Below are 21,189 nucleotides of genomic sequence, written 5' to 3'. Positions count from 1 at the left end.
CATCGTGGGGTGAAGGGCCTGCTCCTCAGCTCCCACGGGATTTTTTTGTATTCTTTTTATAGACTGAAATATTAGAATTGTTGCAGAGGAAGCCATTTGACCCATTAGGTCTATGTCACACCCGCATCAACAAACCTCCCACCTGCCCAAAATATCGCTCACCAGAATATTAAATTTCTGCTTGAAAGGATGAGAGGAGACATGATAGAGGTGTTCAAGATAATAAGAGGAATAGATAGAGTGGATAGCCAGCGCCTCTTCCCCAGGGCACCACTGCTCAATACAAGAGGGCATGGCTTTAAGGTAAGGGGTGGGAAGTTCAAGGGGTATATTAGAGGAAGGTTTTTCACTCAGAGAGTGGTTGGTACATGGAATGCCCTGCCTGAGTCAGTGGTGGAGGCAGATACACTAGTGAAGTTTAAGAGACTACTGGACAGGTATATGGAGGAATTTAAGTTGGGGGCTTATATGAGAGGCAGGGTTTGAGGGTCAGCACAACATTGTGGGCTGAAGGGCTGTACTGCGCTGTACTATTCTATGTTCTATGTAAATGTGGGGAACATTTGTACTGAGGGACTTTCCATTCTGCCTAGCAGGAATGCACCTGTGTTACTCGGCTTGTCCTCATTCACAGAAGTTCCAAGGAACAAGCAACACAGGCTTAATATTCCGGCAAAAGATACTTTGGAGTGGTGGGAAGCTGAGCAGAAGCTTTTGCGACACAGAGAGCAGTTTGGATCCATAGGGGCATGGGCACAGATTAACCAGTGTCTTTAAAATGAAATTGAAAAAGGCAGTGGAAAGGATGTAAGGGAAGAGTGGGACAGTGGGATCGATGGAATTGCTCTATAAGGAGTATTGTTATAATGAATTGATCTGTATCAATGGTAGATGAGCTTTTCACTATACCTTTGTACATGTGACAATAACAAACCAACCAATATATCCAGGAGAAAGGTCACAACTGCATACTATAAGTGGAAAGCGATTCACTGTTTAAAATAAATACAACCGCAAAACATAGAACATTGCAGCTCAGTACAGGCCCTTCAGCCCACAATGTTGTGCCAACATTTTAACCTACTCCAAGATCAGTCTAAACTTTCCCTCCCACATAACCCTTCATTTTCCTATCATCCATGTGCTCCTATACAATAGAAAATAGGCATCCGTTAGTCTCATAAGACCATGGATTTGCGCCTTGGAAGGTTTCCAGTGCGCAGGCCTGGGCAAAGTTGTATGGAAGACCGACAGTTGCCCATGCTGCAAGTCTCCCCTCTCCATGCCACCGACGTTGTCCAAGGGAAGGGCACTAGGGCTGATACAGCTTGGCACCGGTGTCGTCGCAGAGCAATGTGTGGTTAAGTGCCTTGCTCAAGGACACAACACACTGCCTCAGCTGAGGCTGGAACCACAAGTGTCTCTTAAATGCCCCTAATGTATCTGCCTCTCCCACCACCCCTGAGAGGGTGTAAAAAAACCTACTTCTGACATTCACCCTAGACTTTCAACCAATCACCTTAAAATTATGTCCCCTGTATTAGCCGTTGACCCACTGGAAAAAAGGTGCTGGCTGTCGACTTTATATTGCTTATTATCTTATGGAGGTGCATTGTTTTGCAGAGAAATTTAGTGAGGCATAGACATAGTCATAATCACAGAAACAGGCCCTTCAGCCCATCCAGCCTGTGGCAAATTGTTAGTATGCCTAGTCCCACCAACCCATGCACCTGGACCATAACACCTCAGAGTCACAGAGACAGAACACTACAACACAGAAACAGGACATTTGGCCCATCTATTCTGCCTAATCCTATCAACCTGCACCTGGACCATAGCCCTCTGTATCCCTCCATCCATGTACTTACCCAATTTTCTTTTAAGTGGTGCAATGGAACGTACATCCACCTCTTCCACTGGCTGCTTGTTCCACACTGACACCACCCTCTGAGAGGTTCCCCTTAAATATTCCACCTTTCTCCCTTAACCTATGACCTCTAGATCTAGACTCAGCTATCCTCAGTGGAAAAAGCCTGCTTGCATTTACCCTATCTATCCTGTAGAACAGCGGTACCCAACCACCGGGCCGCGGACCGGTACTGGGCCGCAAAGCATGTGCCACCGGGCCATGAGGACACGATATGAGTCAGCTGCACCTTTCCTCATCCCCTGTCACGCACTGTTGAACTTGAACATAGGGTTGCCAACTGTCCCGTATTTGCCGGGACATCTCATATAATGGGCTAAGTTGGTTTGTCCCATATTTCCCCCACTAAGGTAGAGCATTCCTATGAAACCTTTCATAAGCGTTCCCAGACCCAAAAAATAACCTAACAAATCATACCAAATAACACATAAAGCCACTAACATATAGTAAAAGCAGGAATTATATGATAAATACACAGCCTATATAAAGTAGAAATAATGTATGTACAGTACAGTGGGGAAGATGAAGGCAAAACCGATTTGTGGGGGAAAAAAATCGGCACATACGCGTATGCGTACATCACATGCGCACATGACGCATGCGCACACAGGTGCCCGCGCAAGGCTTCATGGTCATGGTAGTCTTTCCTGGGGTAAAGTGTTCTGGGATTTGACTGCTACTTTTGTCCCTTATTTGGGGGTGAGAAAGTTGGCAACCCTAACTGTAAAAGACATGTTGAGGTGAGTTTAACCCTACTTGAACACCCCCCCCCCACCCAGTCGGCCAGTCCGCAAGCATATTGTCAATATTAAACTGGTCCGCGGTGCAAAAAAGGTTAGGGACCCCTGCTGTAGAACATAGAATACCAAGTCTATTTTGACCAAATGACCTATTTACACTAATCTCCTGTTAGTCTCCCTACTTGCTCATTAATTCCAGACTCTACCATTTACTCACACACAGCTTAACAGTCTTGGTCTAAACTGGAACGCAGCAGTAATGCAGTGGTTAGTGCATCACTTTTACAGTGATCAGTGATGGGGGCTTGATTACTGCCCCTGTTATATGGAGTTTTACATTCTCCCCGTGACCACATGGGTTTTCTCCAGGTGCTCCAGTTTCCTCCCTCATTCCAAAGATATTTGGGCTAGAGTTAGTGAATTGTGGGCATGCTAATGTGGGCGCTGGAAGTGTGGCGACCCTCACAGGCTGCCCAACACAATCCTCACTGATTTGATTTCATTTGACACAAAATGACACATTTCACTGTATGTTTTGATGTGCAAATAAAGATGATCTTTTACTAAAAGGTGGTGAACCTGTGGAATTCATTGACACAGATGCTGTGGAGGTCAAGTCATTGGGTATATTTAAAGTGGAGGTTGATAGGTTCTTGATTAGTAAGGGAGGCAAAGGTTACAAGGAGAAGGCAGGAGAATGGGGTTGAGAGGGATAATAAATCAGCCATGATGGAATGGCGGAGCAGACTCGATGGTAAAAATGGCCTAATTCTGTCTCCTTTTCTTAAAAATTCCAAGAACGGACATTCACCCAGTGTATATTCCACAGACAAAAGATTATCTGAGCACAATCACATTGCTGTTTGTAAGATTGGCTGCCACATATGCCACATAACAGCCATGACTAAAATCATGAAAGTTGCTATATAAATGTATGGCCTTCCTTTTCAATGTGAAAATTGCATAAACTGTTGACTGAACTAATGAGAATACTGAAGCCTTGTCCTCCAACCATTCAATCAAATCTGCAGTACAGAAAGAATCAGCGTGGATTTCAGTTGCTGGCTGCAGAGAGTGTGGGAATCATGGTTCCCTTCCAAACAATTTAACACTCGAACAAATCAATATTTTAGTGCAAGAATACTGATTTAAGAAACCTTTCCATTCAATTGTGTTCAATAATATTCTACTAATGCAGTTTCTTAGATGAAATGATTGCTAAATGGCTAAACTGATATTTTACAAAGAATTAGGAAGGTTAAGCAAGTATATATGATTCTATTTATTTATGATGGTCTACACAATTATGCCATCTGTGACTCATTGAACAGCAATGCTATATCTCAGCGAGACTGTGGCTCAAACTCAAAATGCTGATGGACAGCAGGGTAGTGTAGAAGTTGGCACAGTGCAGTGCAGTGCCAGTGATTAGGGTTAAATTCCCACTGCTGTCTGTAAGGAGTATGTACATTCTCCCCTGTAAGGAGTATGTACGTTCTCCCCATCACCAGTTTCCTCCCACATACCAAAGACATCCGGGTTAGGGTAGTAAGTTGTGGGAAAACTATGTTGGTGCTGGAACCATAGTTCTTGAATCATGATTCAGGATTCAAGATTGTTTAATGCTATTTCCAGCACACAAGTGTAAAGGAGAACAAATTGTTACTCCATATCCGATACAGCACAAAAACAAACTCAATAAGATCAAGAACATGATATTAAAATAAAAACACAATAAGTAAAAATACATAAAGTAGCTTGTATTCATAGATTAATTGTATGTCCGTGAAGTAGGTACAGGCGTGTCTGTACATAAGGTAACTGACAGGAAATGATAAAGTAGTGGTGGTTGGGGGGATGAACAGGTGGGTTAGTAAGTGGAGGTGCAGGTGTCTTGCAGGCTGCCCACAGCACTGTTTTGGGCATTGACACAAACAGTACATTTCACTGTACATGTGACAAACAAAGCTAAGCTTTCTTCTTGTAGAGTTGCACCCAGACCACTCACCTGTACATGAAGATAGGTTTAAAAAGGAAATCAGTTACCATTTACAATGTGCCTCCAAGAAGACTAGTTGAGCTGTGAAGATGGTTTGCTATATACACAGCATATGCTGTGCCAAATTTCTGAAAAATACTGCAGATGGGATGGTTGGACGCTTTCTCACATAATTACATTCCATCAACATCACTTGTAGCAATCAACCAGCGTGCCAAAACAGTGAACGCCAATATGGTGGCAGCATGCTGGGACCCAAGTCAGATTCTTGAGTGTTCAGCCAAAATCTAGTACACCCTACCATAAGACTATAAGACCATTAGACAAAAGCTGCGTCAGGCCATTCAGCCCGTCAAGTTTGCTCCACCATTCCATCAACCCGCATACACCACTTGTGCCGGCAGCTCATTCTACACTCTGAGTGAAGAAGTTCCTCCTCATGTTTGCCTTAAACAGTTCATCATTCACCCCTAACCCATGACCTCCAGTTGTAGTCTCACCCAACCTCAGTGGAAAAATCCTGCTTGAATTTACCCTATCTATTCCCCTCATAATTTTGTATTTCTCTATCAACTGTTCTAGGGAAAAAAGTCCTATCCTATTCAAACTTCCCCTATAACTCAGGTCCTCAACATCCTTGGAAATTTTCTCTGCACTCTTTCACTCTTATTTACTCCTTTCCTGTAGGTAGATGACCAAAACTGCACACAATACTCCAAATTAGACCTCACTAATGTCTTATACACCATTCCACCATGGCTGATTTATTATCCCTCTCAACCCCATTCACCTGCCTTTACCCCATAACTTTTGATGGTCTTACTCATCAAGAATATATCGGTCTCTGCTTTAAATGTACACAATGACTTGGCCACCGCAGGCATTTGTAGTAATGAATTCCACAGGTTCACAAACCTTTGGCTAAGGAAATTCCTCCTCATCTCTTTTTAAAAAGGACGTCTTTCTATTCTGAGGCTATGCCCTCTAGTCCTAGACTCTCGCACCATCACAAACATCTTCTCCATGGTCATTCTATCCTATCTAAGCCTTTCAATATTTGATAGGTTTCATAGAGAACCTCTCCACCCTCCATTCTTCTAAACTCCAGTGAGTACAGGACCAGACCAATCAGATGCTCCTCATCCCTTTCATCCCAGGATCAATTCGCGTGAACCTCCTCTGGATCCTCTCCAATGCCAGCACATCCTTCCTTAGATAAAGGTTCCCATCTGTTCAAAATACTTCATGTATGGTCTGACCATACAACCACTTTTACCCAAGAAATGGGCACGATGTAGTCTAATTTCCTCCAAATTATCACTTTTTGTGCTATGTGTTCTTACCTTCAGTTATGAATCTCAAAATATTGCTCCACACAACTTCCAGTGAACTGCTGACTAATACTCCTGGGTGCCTTGTTTGTTCATTTCATTTTTGTAGGGTTTGTGAGTGTCATTTATAAATGCCACTCTAATTGACCACTTTCTGTTCCCTTAAGAATACAATGGATGGATTTTCTCTCTGAGGTACTAAAGCTCACGGTGATGACAGTGCCGGAGTTGGGAACTTCCTTGACATTTATTCACCATTAATAATTTGACAGCCATAGTGTTTTCTCCAGGGTTCAGGATTCCTGCACCAGAGGGCACAGATACAAGAGAAGAGGGGAGAGAGTACATGGAATGAGTAGCCTCAGGAAGTAGTCCAGACAAGTACAATTGCAATATTTAAGAGGTGTTTGTTTTAATGTACAGTAGATTCTGGTTAATTGGGTTATTGGTTAGCTAGGGCAACCTCTTATTTGGGACAACTCTTGAAGAACAAAAGGAAATCAAGAAAATAGCCAGAATTCCCTTCTTTTACTTGGGACACTATGCCACTTAATTGGGACAGGAGACTGTTGCTGAACGGTTTCTAACTAGCGTTAGACACTGCACCACACTTAGAGTAAAGTTTTTAAAATAGCAAGAGTTGAGTGTGTTTCTGTTCAAAAAGCAGTGACTTTTGTCACTGATGGAGAGAAATAAAGCAGTAAGAATTCTGAACTGTTTTACTCACTGCGGTTTCAGGTATTCAGGCTTGGAGATGCCAGAAAAAGCCAGCAGTGAAAATGAAAGGATTTCACTAATTCAACAGTTAGGAACTACAAAGAACCATCTTGAATGTTACAATGAATATGAAGATTTGGAAGATGCACTCATCGAAAGCATCGTTTGAAGGCAGTCCATTATCTGCACTAGGTGTCCGTGCTGATTTTGATCATAAACAGTCAATCAAAAGAACACGGCCCTGACGAAGAAGTATCTATCAACCTCTGTCTTAAGTATACCCAGATTCACCAAGCTCTGGCTAAAGAGATGTTTTGGTACTCCCACAGATATCAACTTGCACTGACAATGGAGAGGCAACTCAAGGTGTTGTGTTACTGAGGTCACTTTGGAGGTTATGATATTCCCGTAATGCTTTTGGTCTCTATGATATGAGGGTTGTTTGAGTGAGATGGGCAGTCAAGGAAACTAGCAACTGTGCTGTCATGTATATATTGAGATATAATGCTTATTCCCAATGGAGAAATGTTAAATTTGCGGAGCTGGTTCGATGAGCCGAAAGGCCTAATTCGTCTTCTGTGCCTATGGTCTTGTAGAGGAATAATAAATCAGTCATGATGGAATGGCGGAGTAGACTCGATGATCTGAATCGCCTGATTCTGCTCCTACGTCTCAAATACCAGAGGACATGGGTTTAAGGTGAGAGAGGACAGTTTAAAGGTGGCATGGTACTGTAGTGGTTAGCACATAGCTTTACAGCCAGATGATCACCAGTTGGTGTTTAATTACTGTCTGTAAGAACTTTGTACATTCTCCCTGTGACCACATGAGTTTCCTCCAGCTGCTCCAGCTTCCTTCCACATTCCAAAGATGTCGGGCAGGGTGTGAGTTGTGGGTATGCTGTGTCGGTGCCAGAAGCATGGCAACACTAGCCCGGAACAATTCTCAATGGTTTGATTTGATGTAAAACAATGCATTTCACTGTATGTCTTGACGTACATGTGACAAAGCTAATCTTTAATCTTAGTCTTTATGAGGTATTCAGAGTGTGTTATGAAGCAGATACCATGGCATGAACAGGCAGGAAATGGAGGTGATAGAGACAATGAGCAGTCATAGTCATAGTCATAGTCATACTTTATTGATCCTGAGGGAAATTGGTTTTCATTACAGTTGCACCATAAATAATTAAATAGTAATAAAACCATAAATAATTAAATAGTAATATGTACATTATGCCCGGAAGTAAGTCCAGGACCAGCCTATTGGCTCAGGGTGTCTGACCCTCCAAGGGAGGAGTTGTAAAGTTTGATGGCCACAGGCAGGAATGACTTCCTATGACACCCAGTGTTGCATCTCGGTGGAATGAGTCTCTGGCTGAATGTACTCCTGTGCCCACCCAGTACATTATGTAGTGGATGGGAGACATTGTCCAAGATGGCATGCAACTTAAACAGCATCCTCTTTTCAGACACCACCGTCAGAGAGTCCAGTTCCATCCCCACAACATCACTGGCCTTACGAATGAGTTTGTTGATTCTGTTGGTGTCTGCTACCCTCAGCCTGCTGCCCCAGCACACAACAGCAAACATGATAGCACTGGCCACCACAGACTCGTAGAACATCCTCAGCATCGTCCGACAGATGTTAAAGGACCTCAGTCTCCTCAGGAAATAGAGACGGCTCTGACCCTTCTTGTAGACAGCCTCAGTGTTCTTTGACCAGTCCAGTTTATTGTCAATTCGTATCCTCAGGTATTTGTAATCCTCCACTATGTCCACACTGACCCCCTGGATGGAAACTGGTAACCGGTACCTTAGCTCTCCTCAGGTCTACCACCAGCTCCTTAGTCTTTTTCACATTAAGCTGCAGATAATTCTGCTCACACCATGTGACAAAGTTTCCTACCGTAGCTCTGTACTCAGCCTCATCTCCCTATGTGCAATTTAAATTGGGATTATAGTATGAACAGACATCATGGGCGAAAGAGCCTGTCCCTATGATGTATGATCTATGTTACATGTTACTACAACAGAGTAATAATTAAAAATTTATACTGAGTCACGTCGGTAATGGTACACGATGAGCAATTTGCTGTGAGGGAGCGATGAACTGGGCCCGCCAAAACAAAATGCACACGCATTTGAAAACCCGCACTGAAAGAGAGCGCCTCTCACACGTAGGAGGCCCAATTGATTCACCGCATGATTTATCGGCTCTTGAGCACTTGCCATATTCTCACAGTCGATCTGATACAGTACAATCTATGTTCTATAACTTGTTATTCCCAACCAAATCTCATCGATCCAATTTACTGCTCTGCGTTTTCCAAAATGAAGGAACTGGCTGGTATCCTTGGTATGGCCTATGCTAAGCTGTACTCTGATTGCAAAGGACACCAGGACACATGCTTCTGCCTGCTCACCATTTAAGGAGATCCCATCTGTGCATGATAACACACGGCTTGGTTCCTGGCAGAATTCTGCCAGCAACCTTCTGATTCCATCACCTTCCCAGATGAAAGGTCTCAACCCGAAACATCAACTGTTAATTTCCCTCTGTAGATGCACCTGACCCACTCAGTTCCTGCAGAAGACGGTGTGTTGCTCCAGATTCCAGCATCTACAGTCTCTTTTTCTCACCTTCTCACTCAAGCTCACCCTTCACCACAAGTGTCCATGTTGTGGTTGTACTGACTTCCAAGCTCCAGCACAACCCTGCTCCAATTCTTTTATGTTCACACTATTATACAATAAATTGAAACAATAAATACTTTTCTGTAATATTCCTGTGTAGAGAGTGTAAAAACTGACAAGTTTCTAATTAATTTCTGTGATTCACGGGTTGGGGTCATCACCACCAGGACCAGGATTTAATGACAATCAATAATTTTTCCTCTCTGTTACTCTCTCATTCCTCTATTCCTCAGGATGTAATGTTGAGGCTTTATAAAACATGGGTCAGAGCCTATTTGGAGTATTGTGAGCAGTTTTAGGCCCCATATCTAAGAAAGGATGTGCTGCCATTGGAGAGGTTCCAGAGGAAGTTTGTAAGAATGACCTCTGGAATGAAAAGTTATGAGGAGTGTTGGATAGCCCTGGGCCTGTCTTGCTGGTGTTTGGGTGAATGAGGGAGATCTTATTGAAATCTACTGGATATTGAAAGGCCTAGTTGGAATGGACATACAGGCGATGTTTCCAATAGTGGGAGAGACCAGGACCGGGGGAAGAACCGCAGAATAGAAAAGACGTCCCTTTAGATGAAGAGAAATTTCTTTTGCCAGCAGATAGTGAATCTAGTCATAGTCATACTTTATTGATCCCAGGGGGAATTGGTTGGATCTGTGGAATTCATTGCCATAGATGGCCATGGAGACCAAGTCGTTGGGTATATTTAAAGTGGAAGTTAATAGGATTTTGATTAGGAATTAGGATTACAGGAGAAGGCAGGAGAATGGGGTTGAGAGGGATAATAAATCAGCCATGATTGGATGGTGGAGCAGATACAATGGGCCGAATGGCCTAATTCTGCTGCTATGTCTTATGGTCTAAGAAACTGGTTCTCAGATTAGTATTTGGTGACATACAATATATATACACTTTAATAATAAATTTATTTTGAACTTTGTAAATAGAAAAAATATCAACCAAGCAAATTTGAAAATTTTGCTGTTCATTTTGTTGCTGTGTATCCTACCAGTTTACCACAGATTCAACCCTTCACATTAGTTGGTCATACTAATCCCAGAAATAATGACTGGGCATGCAAGAGTTAACCTCATTACTGCGGACCTGAAGTCATGAGTTATCTGGTCAATGAAAGCAAAGCTGACATTTTTTCCTTCATGCTTTAGTAACCACATTGGTTATTACAATTCAGCAGGCTCCTGGTCTCCATTCCAGATGCGAGCCTTTTAATTCAAGGATTCGGTTAATTAACCAAATTTAAACATTGCAGATGGAATCTGAACTCCTGACACTTGATCAGCACAGGTCTCTGGATTGCCAGGCCAATAATTTACCCACAGTTCTACCATTCCCCTAGCACAGATGGTTGACATCTGTACCCTAGAATCAGGAACAGCCATGAAGTATCATGAGTGATCCTCAGATCTAACAAGCAACCTAGAAGCTTGGGGAACCCAGAATGGTTTGCACCCATTTGCTCTTTTGTCCTGTTTGAACCCAAATTGCTGGAGGGCTGGAGAAAACTACTTTTAGAAAAGTTGCATCATTGATGGTGAATCCTAAATGCAAACATATGCATCTAATCAAAATTATATGTAAAGTTAAAAGATGGAGATAAAGATTAGCTTTATTTGTCACATGTACATTGAAACATACAGTCAGTGAAATGTGTTGGTTACATCAGATCAACTCAGCAAGAATTTGTGCTGGGCGGCCCACAAATGTCGCCATGGTTGTGGTGCCAACATATCGCATGCCAACAACTGACTAAACCTAAGCGTACATCTTTGGAATGTGGGAGAAAACGGGAGCACCCAGAGAGAAATCCGACACTCATGAGGCTTCTGTCAGTCAGCTGTCTAGATATGCAAGCCTGGGCAGTACAATATGGAGAGCAAGCCATTGCCCAAGTAATAAGCTCCCCCTCTCCACACATCTGATGAACCCAAAGGAAAGGCAGAGATTGATTCAGTTCGGTACCAGCAGCATCACAGGAGTTGCCAGACAGCATTGAACCCAACATAAGACCGCCTTAGGGACTCTAGCTCCAGATTTTTCCCTCGAGGTTTACTTCTGAAGCCTTCCCCATGAGTGAGTATAGCCGCAAGGTAGCAGAGGTTTGAGATCAGAACTTTTTTTCCTCCTAGATGAGCTGCCAACCACAGCTGATGAAGCCATCTGCCTGAAGCGACTGGTTTTAAGGCACCAGTAACCTGCCTTTACCCCTTCTCCTGTCCACTGGACTTTGAAGCTAAGCTACACATGAAGGCCGGGAGCTGGACTTGGTTGTCAGAGACTATTTAAGGTACACGACATTGGGAGCATTAAATAGGTAGTGGGAGCTTATCCCCCCACCCCTACCCCGGCTATAAACCCACGCTATCACAGGGAAAATGTACAAACTCCTCACAGACAGTGATGGGAATCGAAACCCAATTTTACAGCAAGTGTTGTACAATGTTACATTAACCACTACACTACCGTGCTGTCCTAGGCCTCTCTGTGGATATTTTGAGGTGTTCCCTGGAAGTGTTACCTGGTGATGCAGGTAGACAAGATGATAAAGAAGGTGTTTGGCAAGCTTGCCTTCATTGGTCATAATGCTGAGTACAGGATTTGGGATGTCATGTTCAAAGTACGTTCATTGTAAATTAAACATTATACAGTGATGAGATTTGTCTCCTTACAGGCAGACACAACATAAAGTAATCCAAAACAACCCAGTTCTGGTCACCCTGTTATATGAAGGATGTCACTGAAGTGGAGATGGTGCGAGAAAGATCAACAAAGGTGCAACCAGAAATGAGGGGTTTGCGTTGTAAGAGAATGGGATAGGGGCTTGTTAGGTCAGGAGGGTGGGATAGGGGCTTGTTTTTCAATTTTTTTTGTTGTTCTGCTGAACGTTGTGAGCATGCTCTGTTGGCTCTGGAATAGGTGGCGATAGTTAGACTATAGGACCATAAGTCATAGGAGCAGAATCAGGGAATTTGGCTCATCGAGGCTGCCCTGCCATTCAGTCATGGCTGATCCTTTTTTCCCCTCCTCAGCCCCAATCCCCAGCCTTCTCGCTGCAACCTTTGATGCCGTGTCCAATCAAGAACCTATCAAGCTCTGTCTTAAATATACCCAGTGACCTGGACTATACAGCTGCCTGTGGTAATAAATTCCACAAATTCACCACCCTTTGGCTAAAGAAATTTCTCCGTATCTCTGTTTTAAATGGACTCCCCTCGATCCTGAGGCTGTGCCTGCTTGTCCTAGACTCCCACCACCATGGGAGACATCCCTTCCACATCTACTCTGTCTAGGCCTTTCAACATTCAAAAGGTTTCAATGAGATTCCCCTCTCATCGCTGTAAATTCCAGCGAGTACAGGCCCAGAGCTATCAAATATTCCTCATATGATAACCCTTTCATTCCCAGAATCATTCTTGTGAACTTCCTTTGAGCCCTCTTCAATACCAGTATATCTTAGATGAGGAGCCCAAAACCGTTCACAATACTCAAGGTGAGGCCTCACCAGTACCTTATAAAGCCTCAGCATCACATCCCTGCTCTTGTATTCTAGACCTCTTGAAATGAGTGCTAACATTGCATTTGCCTTCCTCACCACTGACTCTGCCTATAAGTTAATCTTTAGGGTGTTCTACACAAGGACTCCCAAGTCCCTTTGCATCTCAGATTTTTGGATTTTCTCCCTATTTAGAAAATAGTGTGCTCATTTAATTCTACCACCAAAGTGCATGACCATGCATTTTCCAACATTGTATTTCATTTTCCTCTCTCTTGCCCATTCTCTTAATCTATCTAAGTCCTTCTGCAGCCTATCTGTTTCCTCAACATTACCTGCCCCTCCAACAATCTTCATATCATCTGAAAAGCTGGCAACAAACCCATCTATTCCATCATCTAAGTAATTGATACACAGCATAAAAAGAAACAGTCCCAACAACAAACCCTGCGGAACAGCACTAGTTACTGGCTGCCAACAGAAAGGGTCCTTTATTCCCATTCGCTGCCTCCTACCTATCAGCCAATGCTCTAACCATGCCAGTAACTTTCCTATAATACCATGGGCTCTCAACTTGGTAAACAGCCTCATGTGTGGCACTCTGTCAAAGGCCTTCTGAAAGTCAAAATATACAACATCCACTGAATCCCCCTTATTATCCTATTTGTAATCTCCTGAAAGAATTCCAACAGGTTCGTCAGGTAAGATTTTCCTTAAGGAAACCATGTTGACTTTGTACCAACTTGGCCTGTTGTCACCAAGTACTCCATCACCTCATCCTTAACAATTGAGTCCAACATCTTCCCAACCACTGAGGTCAGGCTAACTGGTCTATAATATTCTTTCTGCTGCCTTCCTCCTTTCTTAAAGGGTGGAGTGACATTTGAAATTTTTCAGTCCTCTGGCAGCATACCAGAGTCCAATGATTATGAAAATCATTACCAATGCCCCCACAATCTTTACCGCTACCTCTTTCAGAACCCTAGGGTGCAGTTCATCTGGTCCGGGTGACTTATGTACCTATAGGTCTTTCAGCTTTTTGAACACCTTCTCCCTTGTAACTGCACCCATTTCCCTTCCCTCACACACTTCAATAAATGGCACACTGCTAGTATCTTCCACAGTGAAGACTGATGCAAAATACTCATTTAGTTCATCTGCCTTCTCCTTGTGCCCTGTAATTATTTCTCCGGCCTCATTTTCCAGCGGTCCTATATCCACTCTCATCTCTCTTATTTTTTTTTACATACTTGGAAAAAGTTTTTACTATCTACTTTGATATTGTTTGAAGCTTGCTTTCATGTTTCATCTTTTCCCTCCTAATGATTCTTTCAGTTGCTCTCTGTCGGGTTTTAAAAGCTTCCCAATCATTTGTCTTCCCACTAATTTTTGCATTCTTGTACATTCTCTTTTGCTTTTACTTTAGCTTTGACTTCCCTTGTCAGCCATGATTGTACTATTTCATACTTTATACTTTTTTTTGTATATTTTGCCATTTGAGTATTTCTTCATTTTTGGAATACATCTATCCTGCACCTTCGTCATTTTTCCCCGAAACTCATGCCATTGCTGCTCTGCTGTCATCCCTGCCAGCAGCTCCTTCCAATTTACTTTGGCCGGCTCCTCTCTCATACCACTGTAATTTCCTTTACTCCACTGAAATACTGCTACATCACACTTTACTTTCTCCCTATCAAATTTCAAGTTCAACTCAATCATATTGTGATCATGGCCTCCTAAGGGTTCTTTTACCTTAAGCTCTCTAATCGCCTCTGGTTCAGTACATAACACCCAATCCAGTATAGCTGATCCCCTAGTAGGCTCAATGACAAACTGCTCTAAAAAGTCACCTTGTAGTCATTTAACAACCTCACTCTCTTGAGATCCATTTCCAACCTGATTTTCCCAATCGATCTGCATGTTGAAATCTCCCATGACGATCAAAACATTGCCCTTTTGACATGACTTTTCCATTTCCTGTTGTAATTTGCTGTCCATATCCCAGCTACTGTTGGGTGGCCTGTATATAACTGCCATCAGGGTCCTTTTCCCCTTGCAGTTTCTTAACTCAACCCACAAGGATTCAATATATTCCAGTCCTATGTTGCATCTTTTGACTGATTTGATGCCATTCTTTACCAGCAGAGCCACACCACCCTCTCTGCCTACCTTCCTATCTCTCCGATACAACACGTAACCGTGGACATTTAGCTTCCAACTACAATCATCCTTCAGTCACGATTCAGTGATGGCCACGTCATACCTGACAATCTGTAACAGTGCAACAAGACCATCCACCTTTTGTTTTATACTTTATGCATTGAGATATAAGACTTTGATACTCACCCTACTGGCTGCAATTATGTCCTATCATCTGCCCATCCTTACTGACAGGCTGATTGCACATTATCTTTGCTTTTTTACCATCCGTCCTATCCTGAGTTCCTTCACTCTGGTTCCCACCCCCCTGCCAAATTAGTTTAAACCTTCCCCAACAGCTCTAACAAACCTGCCTGTGAGAATATTGGTCTCCCTCGGGTTCAGGTGCAACCCGTCACTTTTGTACAAGTCATGCCTCCCCCCGAAGAGATCCTAATGATCCAAGAACCTGAAGCCCTGCCCCCTGCTCTAGCTTCTCAGCCATATATCAATCTGCCAAATCATCCTGTTTCTACCCTCACTGGTGCGTGGCACAGGCAGCAATCCAGAAATTACTACCCAGGAGGTCCTGCTTCTTAGCTTTCTACCTAGCTCTCTAAATTCTCTTTTCAGGATCTCTTTACTATTCCTTCCTATGTCATTGGAACCAATATGTACCAAGACATCTGGCTGCTCGCCCTCCCTTTCCAAAATGTTGTGGACACGATCTAAGACATCCCTGACCCTGGCACCTGGGAGGCATCATACCACTCAGGCGTCCTATTAACGTCCACAGAATCTCCTGTCTGTTCCCCTCACTATTGTAACCCCTATCATTACCACTCCCTCTTCTCCCTCTTTCCCTTCTGCACCATGGACTCATGCGCAATGCCTGTAAGCCGGTCTCCATGGCATTCCCCAGGGAGGTCATCCGCCACAACAGTATCCAAAACTATTTACTTATTTTTGAAGGGAATGGCCACAGGAGTGTTACTTTGAACTTTGAATCTGGCTTTTTTCCCCTGACGTGTAGGAGGTTGAGAGGTGACCTTAAAGAGCTTTCTAAAATCATGAGGGCCACCAATAAGGTAGATAGCTACAGTCTTTTCCCCAGCGTAGGGGAATCCAGAAGAAAAGGGCATAGATTTAAAAAGAGAGGGGAAAGTTTTGAAAGGAACTTTGAAGGTTAGCTTTTTCACACAGAAGGTGGTGAATAAAGAAAAGCTGCCAGAGGAAGTGGTAAGAGGTTGGTGCAATTATGACATTTAGGAAGCATTTGGTCAGGTACATGGATAGGAAAGGTTTAGAAGGATATGGGCCTAACCCCAGCATATGGGACTAGTTCAGTTAGGCAACTTGGTCAGTTCAGACAAGTTGGGCCAAAAGGCCTGTTTTAGCGCTGCATGACTATGGACTGGAACGTAGAGAGGCTTTGTGTGCTGTGGTAAAGATTTCACTCAACTCCATAATGAGAAGGGGCCAATGGATTTTAAAAGGCGTTCCTGATTTATGTTAGACAATGGCCTGTGCACTCATCTCTGCACCACAGTGAACAGTGTGAAGGAAACCACAGGGTGACTGAAAGCACTTACAGGATGCTTGGCCGACAGCCTCCCACTGACAGTGCCAGTCTGATTCCACGTAGGGGACACACAACCCTGTGTAAGAAAGACGAGGAAATATATCCATTAGAGAAAGAACATGCCACCTGATGAGACACGGAACAATAAAAAGAAGCAGAGAGAAAACACTACAGGTAGTGGAAACCTGGGGGGTTCACTCCGGGCAAAAATGGGATAACAGATAAAGTCACCAGGGTCCCCCGCCATCCAAGACAAGCCCTCTTCTCATCAGGAAGGAGCTACAGGAGCCTGAAGACCCATACTCAACATTCTAGGAACAGCTTCTTCCCCTCCGCCATCAGATTTCTGAACCATGAACAATCCTCTTTTGCACTGTTTATTTTGATTTTGTAATTCTTTTATATCTTGCACTTCCATAAAACAACTACTTTTGTGACGTACGTCATTGATAGTAAACCTTATTCTGATTTGGAGTTCATTCCTAAATATCAACTATTTAATGACAGTGCAGACTCAAGGCCCTACTTTGATATCATTTCGTTTTTTTGCATCAGCTCCAGCTTCCCTGTTATATGGATGTTAATGAAATTAGATAATAGAACATAACAGTAGAGCATGATACAGGCCATTCAGCCCACAATGTTGTGCTGACATTTCAATCTATTTCTAGATCAATCTAACCTTTCCGACCCACGTAGCCTTCCTATCTAACAGTTTCTTAAACTTCCCCTAATGTATCTGTCTGCATAGGGTAATGTAATTGGTGGAAATGTATATAATTCACAACCACCGACACTGAGGTGGGGTTTCACTTTAAGAAGCTGGTCTGATGTGATGCCAATCATTACCTGGTCCCACACATCCAGGACGTCTCTGCACGTTTAGCCAGAAAGTTAATTTTTTCTAAAGTCAATCTAGTTAGAGGCTACCATCAGGTACCTGTATGCTTGGGGGACATTCCCAAATCAGCTGAGATAACCCTGTTAGGTCTGTTTGAGTTTCTGTGCATGCCGTTTGGACTGAAAAATACAGCAGAGACTTTCCAACAGCTGATGGACTCTGTATTTAAACACTTACATTTTCTTTTTGTTTACCTGGATGACATAATTGTTTGCCAGTGCATCCAAATCCAAACATGTATCTTATCTCAGCACACTTTGAGTACTTTAGCCAACACAGTTGATTATTAACCCTGCTAAATGCAAGTTTAGGTCATCAACTATTGATGGTCTCAGCCATCACATCTCTGTAGAAGGTGTGAAACCCTTCCCATCAAAAGTAGCCACTATTATGGATTTCCTACTGTCCTGCACTACAAAAAACTACAGGAGTGTTTAGGCATGGTGAATTTAAATCACCGCTTCATTCCGCAAGCTGCTGAACTTATGGTTCCCCTGTATAGTGTGCTTAAAGGCAATATCCCTAATTATGTGCTCGACTGGTCAGCAGACATGACCAGGGCATTCGATGATACCAAACAAGCTCTTTCTAACGCAAACCTACTGGTGCACCTGCTCCTCATAGCCATCACTACTAAACCCCCAGACCATACTGTGGGTGAAGGGATTGATGGATTGAGGTAGGGTGAGACAGGAGTCTCAGGTGATTGATGGAATGAGCAGGGTCTGACAGGGGTGTGAGGTGACTGATGGATTGAGGAGGGTTAAGACAGGATTTTGAAGTGATTGATGGTTTGTCGAGCGGGGAGACAAGAGTCTGAAGTTATTGATGGATTGAGGAGGGGTGAGACAGGAATCTGAGGTGATTGATGGACTGAGGAGGGTTGAGACAGGAGTCTGAGGTGATTGATGGACTGAGGAGGGGTGAGACAAGAGTCTGAAGTTATTGATGGATCGAGGATGGGTGAGACAGGAGTCTGAGGTGAATGATGGATTGAGGAGGGTTGAGACAGGAGTCTGAGGTGAATGATGGATTGAGGAGGGTTGAGACAGGAGTCTGAGGTGAATGATGGATTGAGGAGCGTTGAGAAGAGTCTGAGCTGATTGATGGATTCAGGCGAGGTTACATAGGTGTCTGAACTGATTGATGGATTGAGTAGGCGTGAGAGAGGTGTCTGAGTTTATTGATGGATTGAGGAGGGGTGAGACAGGAGTCGGAGGGGATTGATGGTCTGAGGAGGGGTGGGACAGGATTCTGTGCATGAAGTTGTACGCCTTCTTCAGCCGACAGCTCCATCCCCCGAAAGGAAATACAGCTGTAACGACTGTCCACCATTTTCATTTTCTTCTAGAGGGATCGCCATTTCATAGAGTTCATTGACCACAAACCCCTCCTTCAAGCGATGGCCAAAATATCAGACCCATGGCCTACATGGCAGTAATGCCACCTGACCAACATATCCAAGTTCACAACTGATATACCATATATCAAGGGGAAAAATAATGCCATGGCTGATTGCTTCTCATGGCCAGACATTGAGGCCATTCACAAAGGGAATGACAATGTCACCTTGGGCACCAACCACATTACTGACCCTGAAGTCCAGGCTTACTGAACGGCCATCACGAGCCTGCAATTAGCTGACATCAGGTTCAGGAAATCTGAGATTTCTCTCCTGTGTGATGTCTCAACCGGTCACCTTTGCCCAATAATGTCTGCAAAGTAGAGGCAGACTGTTTTTAACTTCATACGCGGCCTCTTGCAACCAGCACAGAAGGCCTCACAGAAACTGGTTGCACTTAAGTTTGTCATGCTTGGTTGGACTGCAGTCTGTGTGGAGAGCCAGAGAGCTAAAATTAACCGTCATGTCCAGGCACCACTGGCACCTTTTGAAGTCCCTGAGTGACGGTTTGACCACATCAATGTGGACTTTGTTAGTCCTCTTTCCGCCTCCCATGGTTTCACACACTTTCTTACCGTGGTGGACCATATCACCAGGTGGCCAGAGGTCATCCCTATAGCATTGACAATGGCTGTAGAGTAGACATTCATTAGCACAAGGTTGCTCGGTTTGGCACCCCATCTGATATTTCCCCTGAGTGCAGTCCCCAATCCTATCAGACCTCACGGCTGCAATGGCCCAAAACCTCAGCTTTAAGCTAGGTCACACCACGGCATATCACCTGCAGTCCAATGGCCTACGTAAGCAGTTTCACTGTCCCTTAAAGTCTGCTCTGAGGGCTTCCCTGACCCATGATTGTTTGCATGATTGTCTCCTGCTCAGATCAGAACTGCTCCAAAAGAGGACCCGCAGTTGTCCGTGGCAGAGTTGGTATACAGGCAGCCAATACGAGTGCCAGGTGATTTGACTCCTGATGCCACGACTGCCTGGTCGGCCTCTCAACAATGTTCCACCCTCCTCAGTAAATTCAATTCCTTTACAGCTATTTATCAAGCAGCAGTAAATGAAGGCCACTGGACCTGCAGTGTTGTCCAGAAGACATTTCACCACTCATCCAAGAGACTTCTTCAGATCTGATCCATGGTGGGTAATTTTCTGGCTTATAAATTCAGTGAGTTGTTTAAAGGTGTAGCAATCACATGAGGGTCATTAAGAGTCGTTGAGGTAATGAGAGGGTCATTAGTCTTATCTTTGCATGCATGGAGGTGTGAACTGTTGTGGAGATGCTAGGGTAAAGATGTTAGGACTACATTGTAAGTAGTCAATAGGAGGTGTCGTACCCCACTCCCCCGTTCAGGGATGGGTTTTCCAGTTTGACAAAGATGGCTTCTTTAACCCCTCTTTCAAACCACCTGTCCTCCCTGTCCAAAAAGTGCACATCATTATCATCAAAGGAGTGTCTACAGTTTGGACTTTTATCACAGAGAAGAGGGGTAAGCCTGAACATATTTTGGTACATCGTCTTAAACTGGCCCACCAAGATTTGGAGGATTCCGCTGCCATGCCCCTGGCGTCACGACATGACCATGAGCGTGTCAACACACCTCTGACCAGCCCGAGGCACCTTCTGTAACCCCACCCATGGAACATAGGACCTGAGCCAGGTGTCCAAGATCTGGACAGGCTCACAATGCCGGTCTTAGTGAATTCTGGGAAGAGGGTCTGGAGGATAATGTAATCGATGGAAACATACAGAATTCACAACCACCAACATTGAGTTGCGGTTTCACTTTAGGAGGCTGGTCTGATGTGATGATGTAATTACACAAAGTACTTTTAGCGCACTTTGTGTTTGTTTTTTTTTGTGTTCAATAAATGAGTTGCTACGGTTTTTTTCTTAAACATAAAATCTCTCCACCATTTTATTTGTGAAAACCTACACTTCTACCACCACTCCTGGCAGTGCATTCCATGCACTCACCACTCTCTGTGTAAAAAACTTACCTCTGACAGATCCCCTATACCTTCCGACAATCACCTTAAAATTATAAACTCTCATATTTCCACTCTGGGGAGAAAGGCGCTGGCTGTCCAATCTAATCTGTGCCTCTTATTATCTTATACATACATCTCTATGAAGTCACCTCTGTAATACCCACGTGGTCCAATTCCCATCCATAATACACAGAGTAGAATTAGGCCATCCAGCCCATTCTATCATGACTGATTTACTTTCCCCCTCAACCCCATTCT

The 21,189-nt window shown here is 43.7% G+C and overlaps 1 protein-coding gene across 1 annotated transcript in view; it reads right to left on the bottom strand.

Annotated features, from left to right (window-relative positions):
• poln (polymerase (DNA directed) nu) overlaps window positions 1–21,189 on the bottom strand; it is a 265,214-nt gene that overhangs the window by 198,503 nt on the left and 45,522 nt on the right. The window contains exons 11-12 of the mRNA XM_063049749.1: window positions 20,349–20,357; window positions 16,644–16,709 (exon numbers count right to left, since the gene is read on the bottom strand). Of these exons, the coding sequence (XP_062905819.1) occupies window positions 16,644–16,709; window positions 20,349–20,357 (75 nt within the window). The remainder of the gene's footprint in view (window positions 1–16,643; window positions 16,710–20,348; window positions 20,358–21,189) is intronic.

The sequence above is a fragment of the Mobula hypostoma genome, chromosome 5 (assembly GCF_963921235.1).
Source record: "Mobula hypostoma chromosome 5, sMobHyp1.1, whole genome shotgun sequence".
Classification (NCBI taxonomy): Eukaryota; Metazoa; Chordata; class Chondrichthyes; order Myliobatiformes; family Myliobatidae; genus Mobula; species Mobula hypostoma.
Note: the sequence above shows the minus strand (reverse complement) of the source record. Positions and strands in the feature narration are given on the sequence as shown.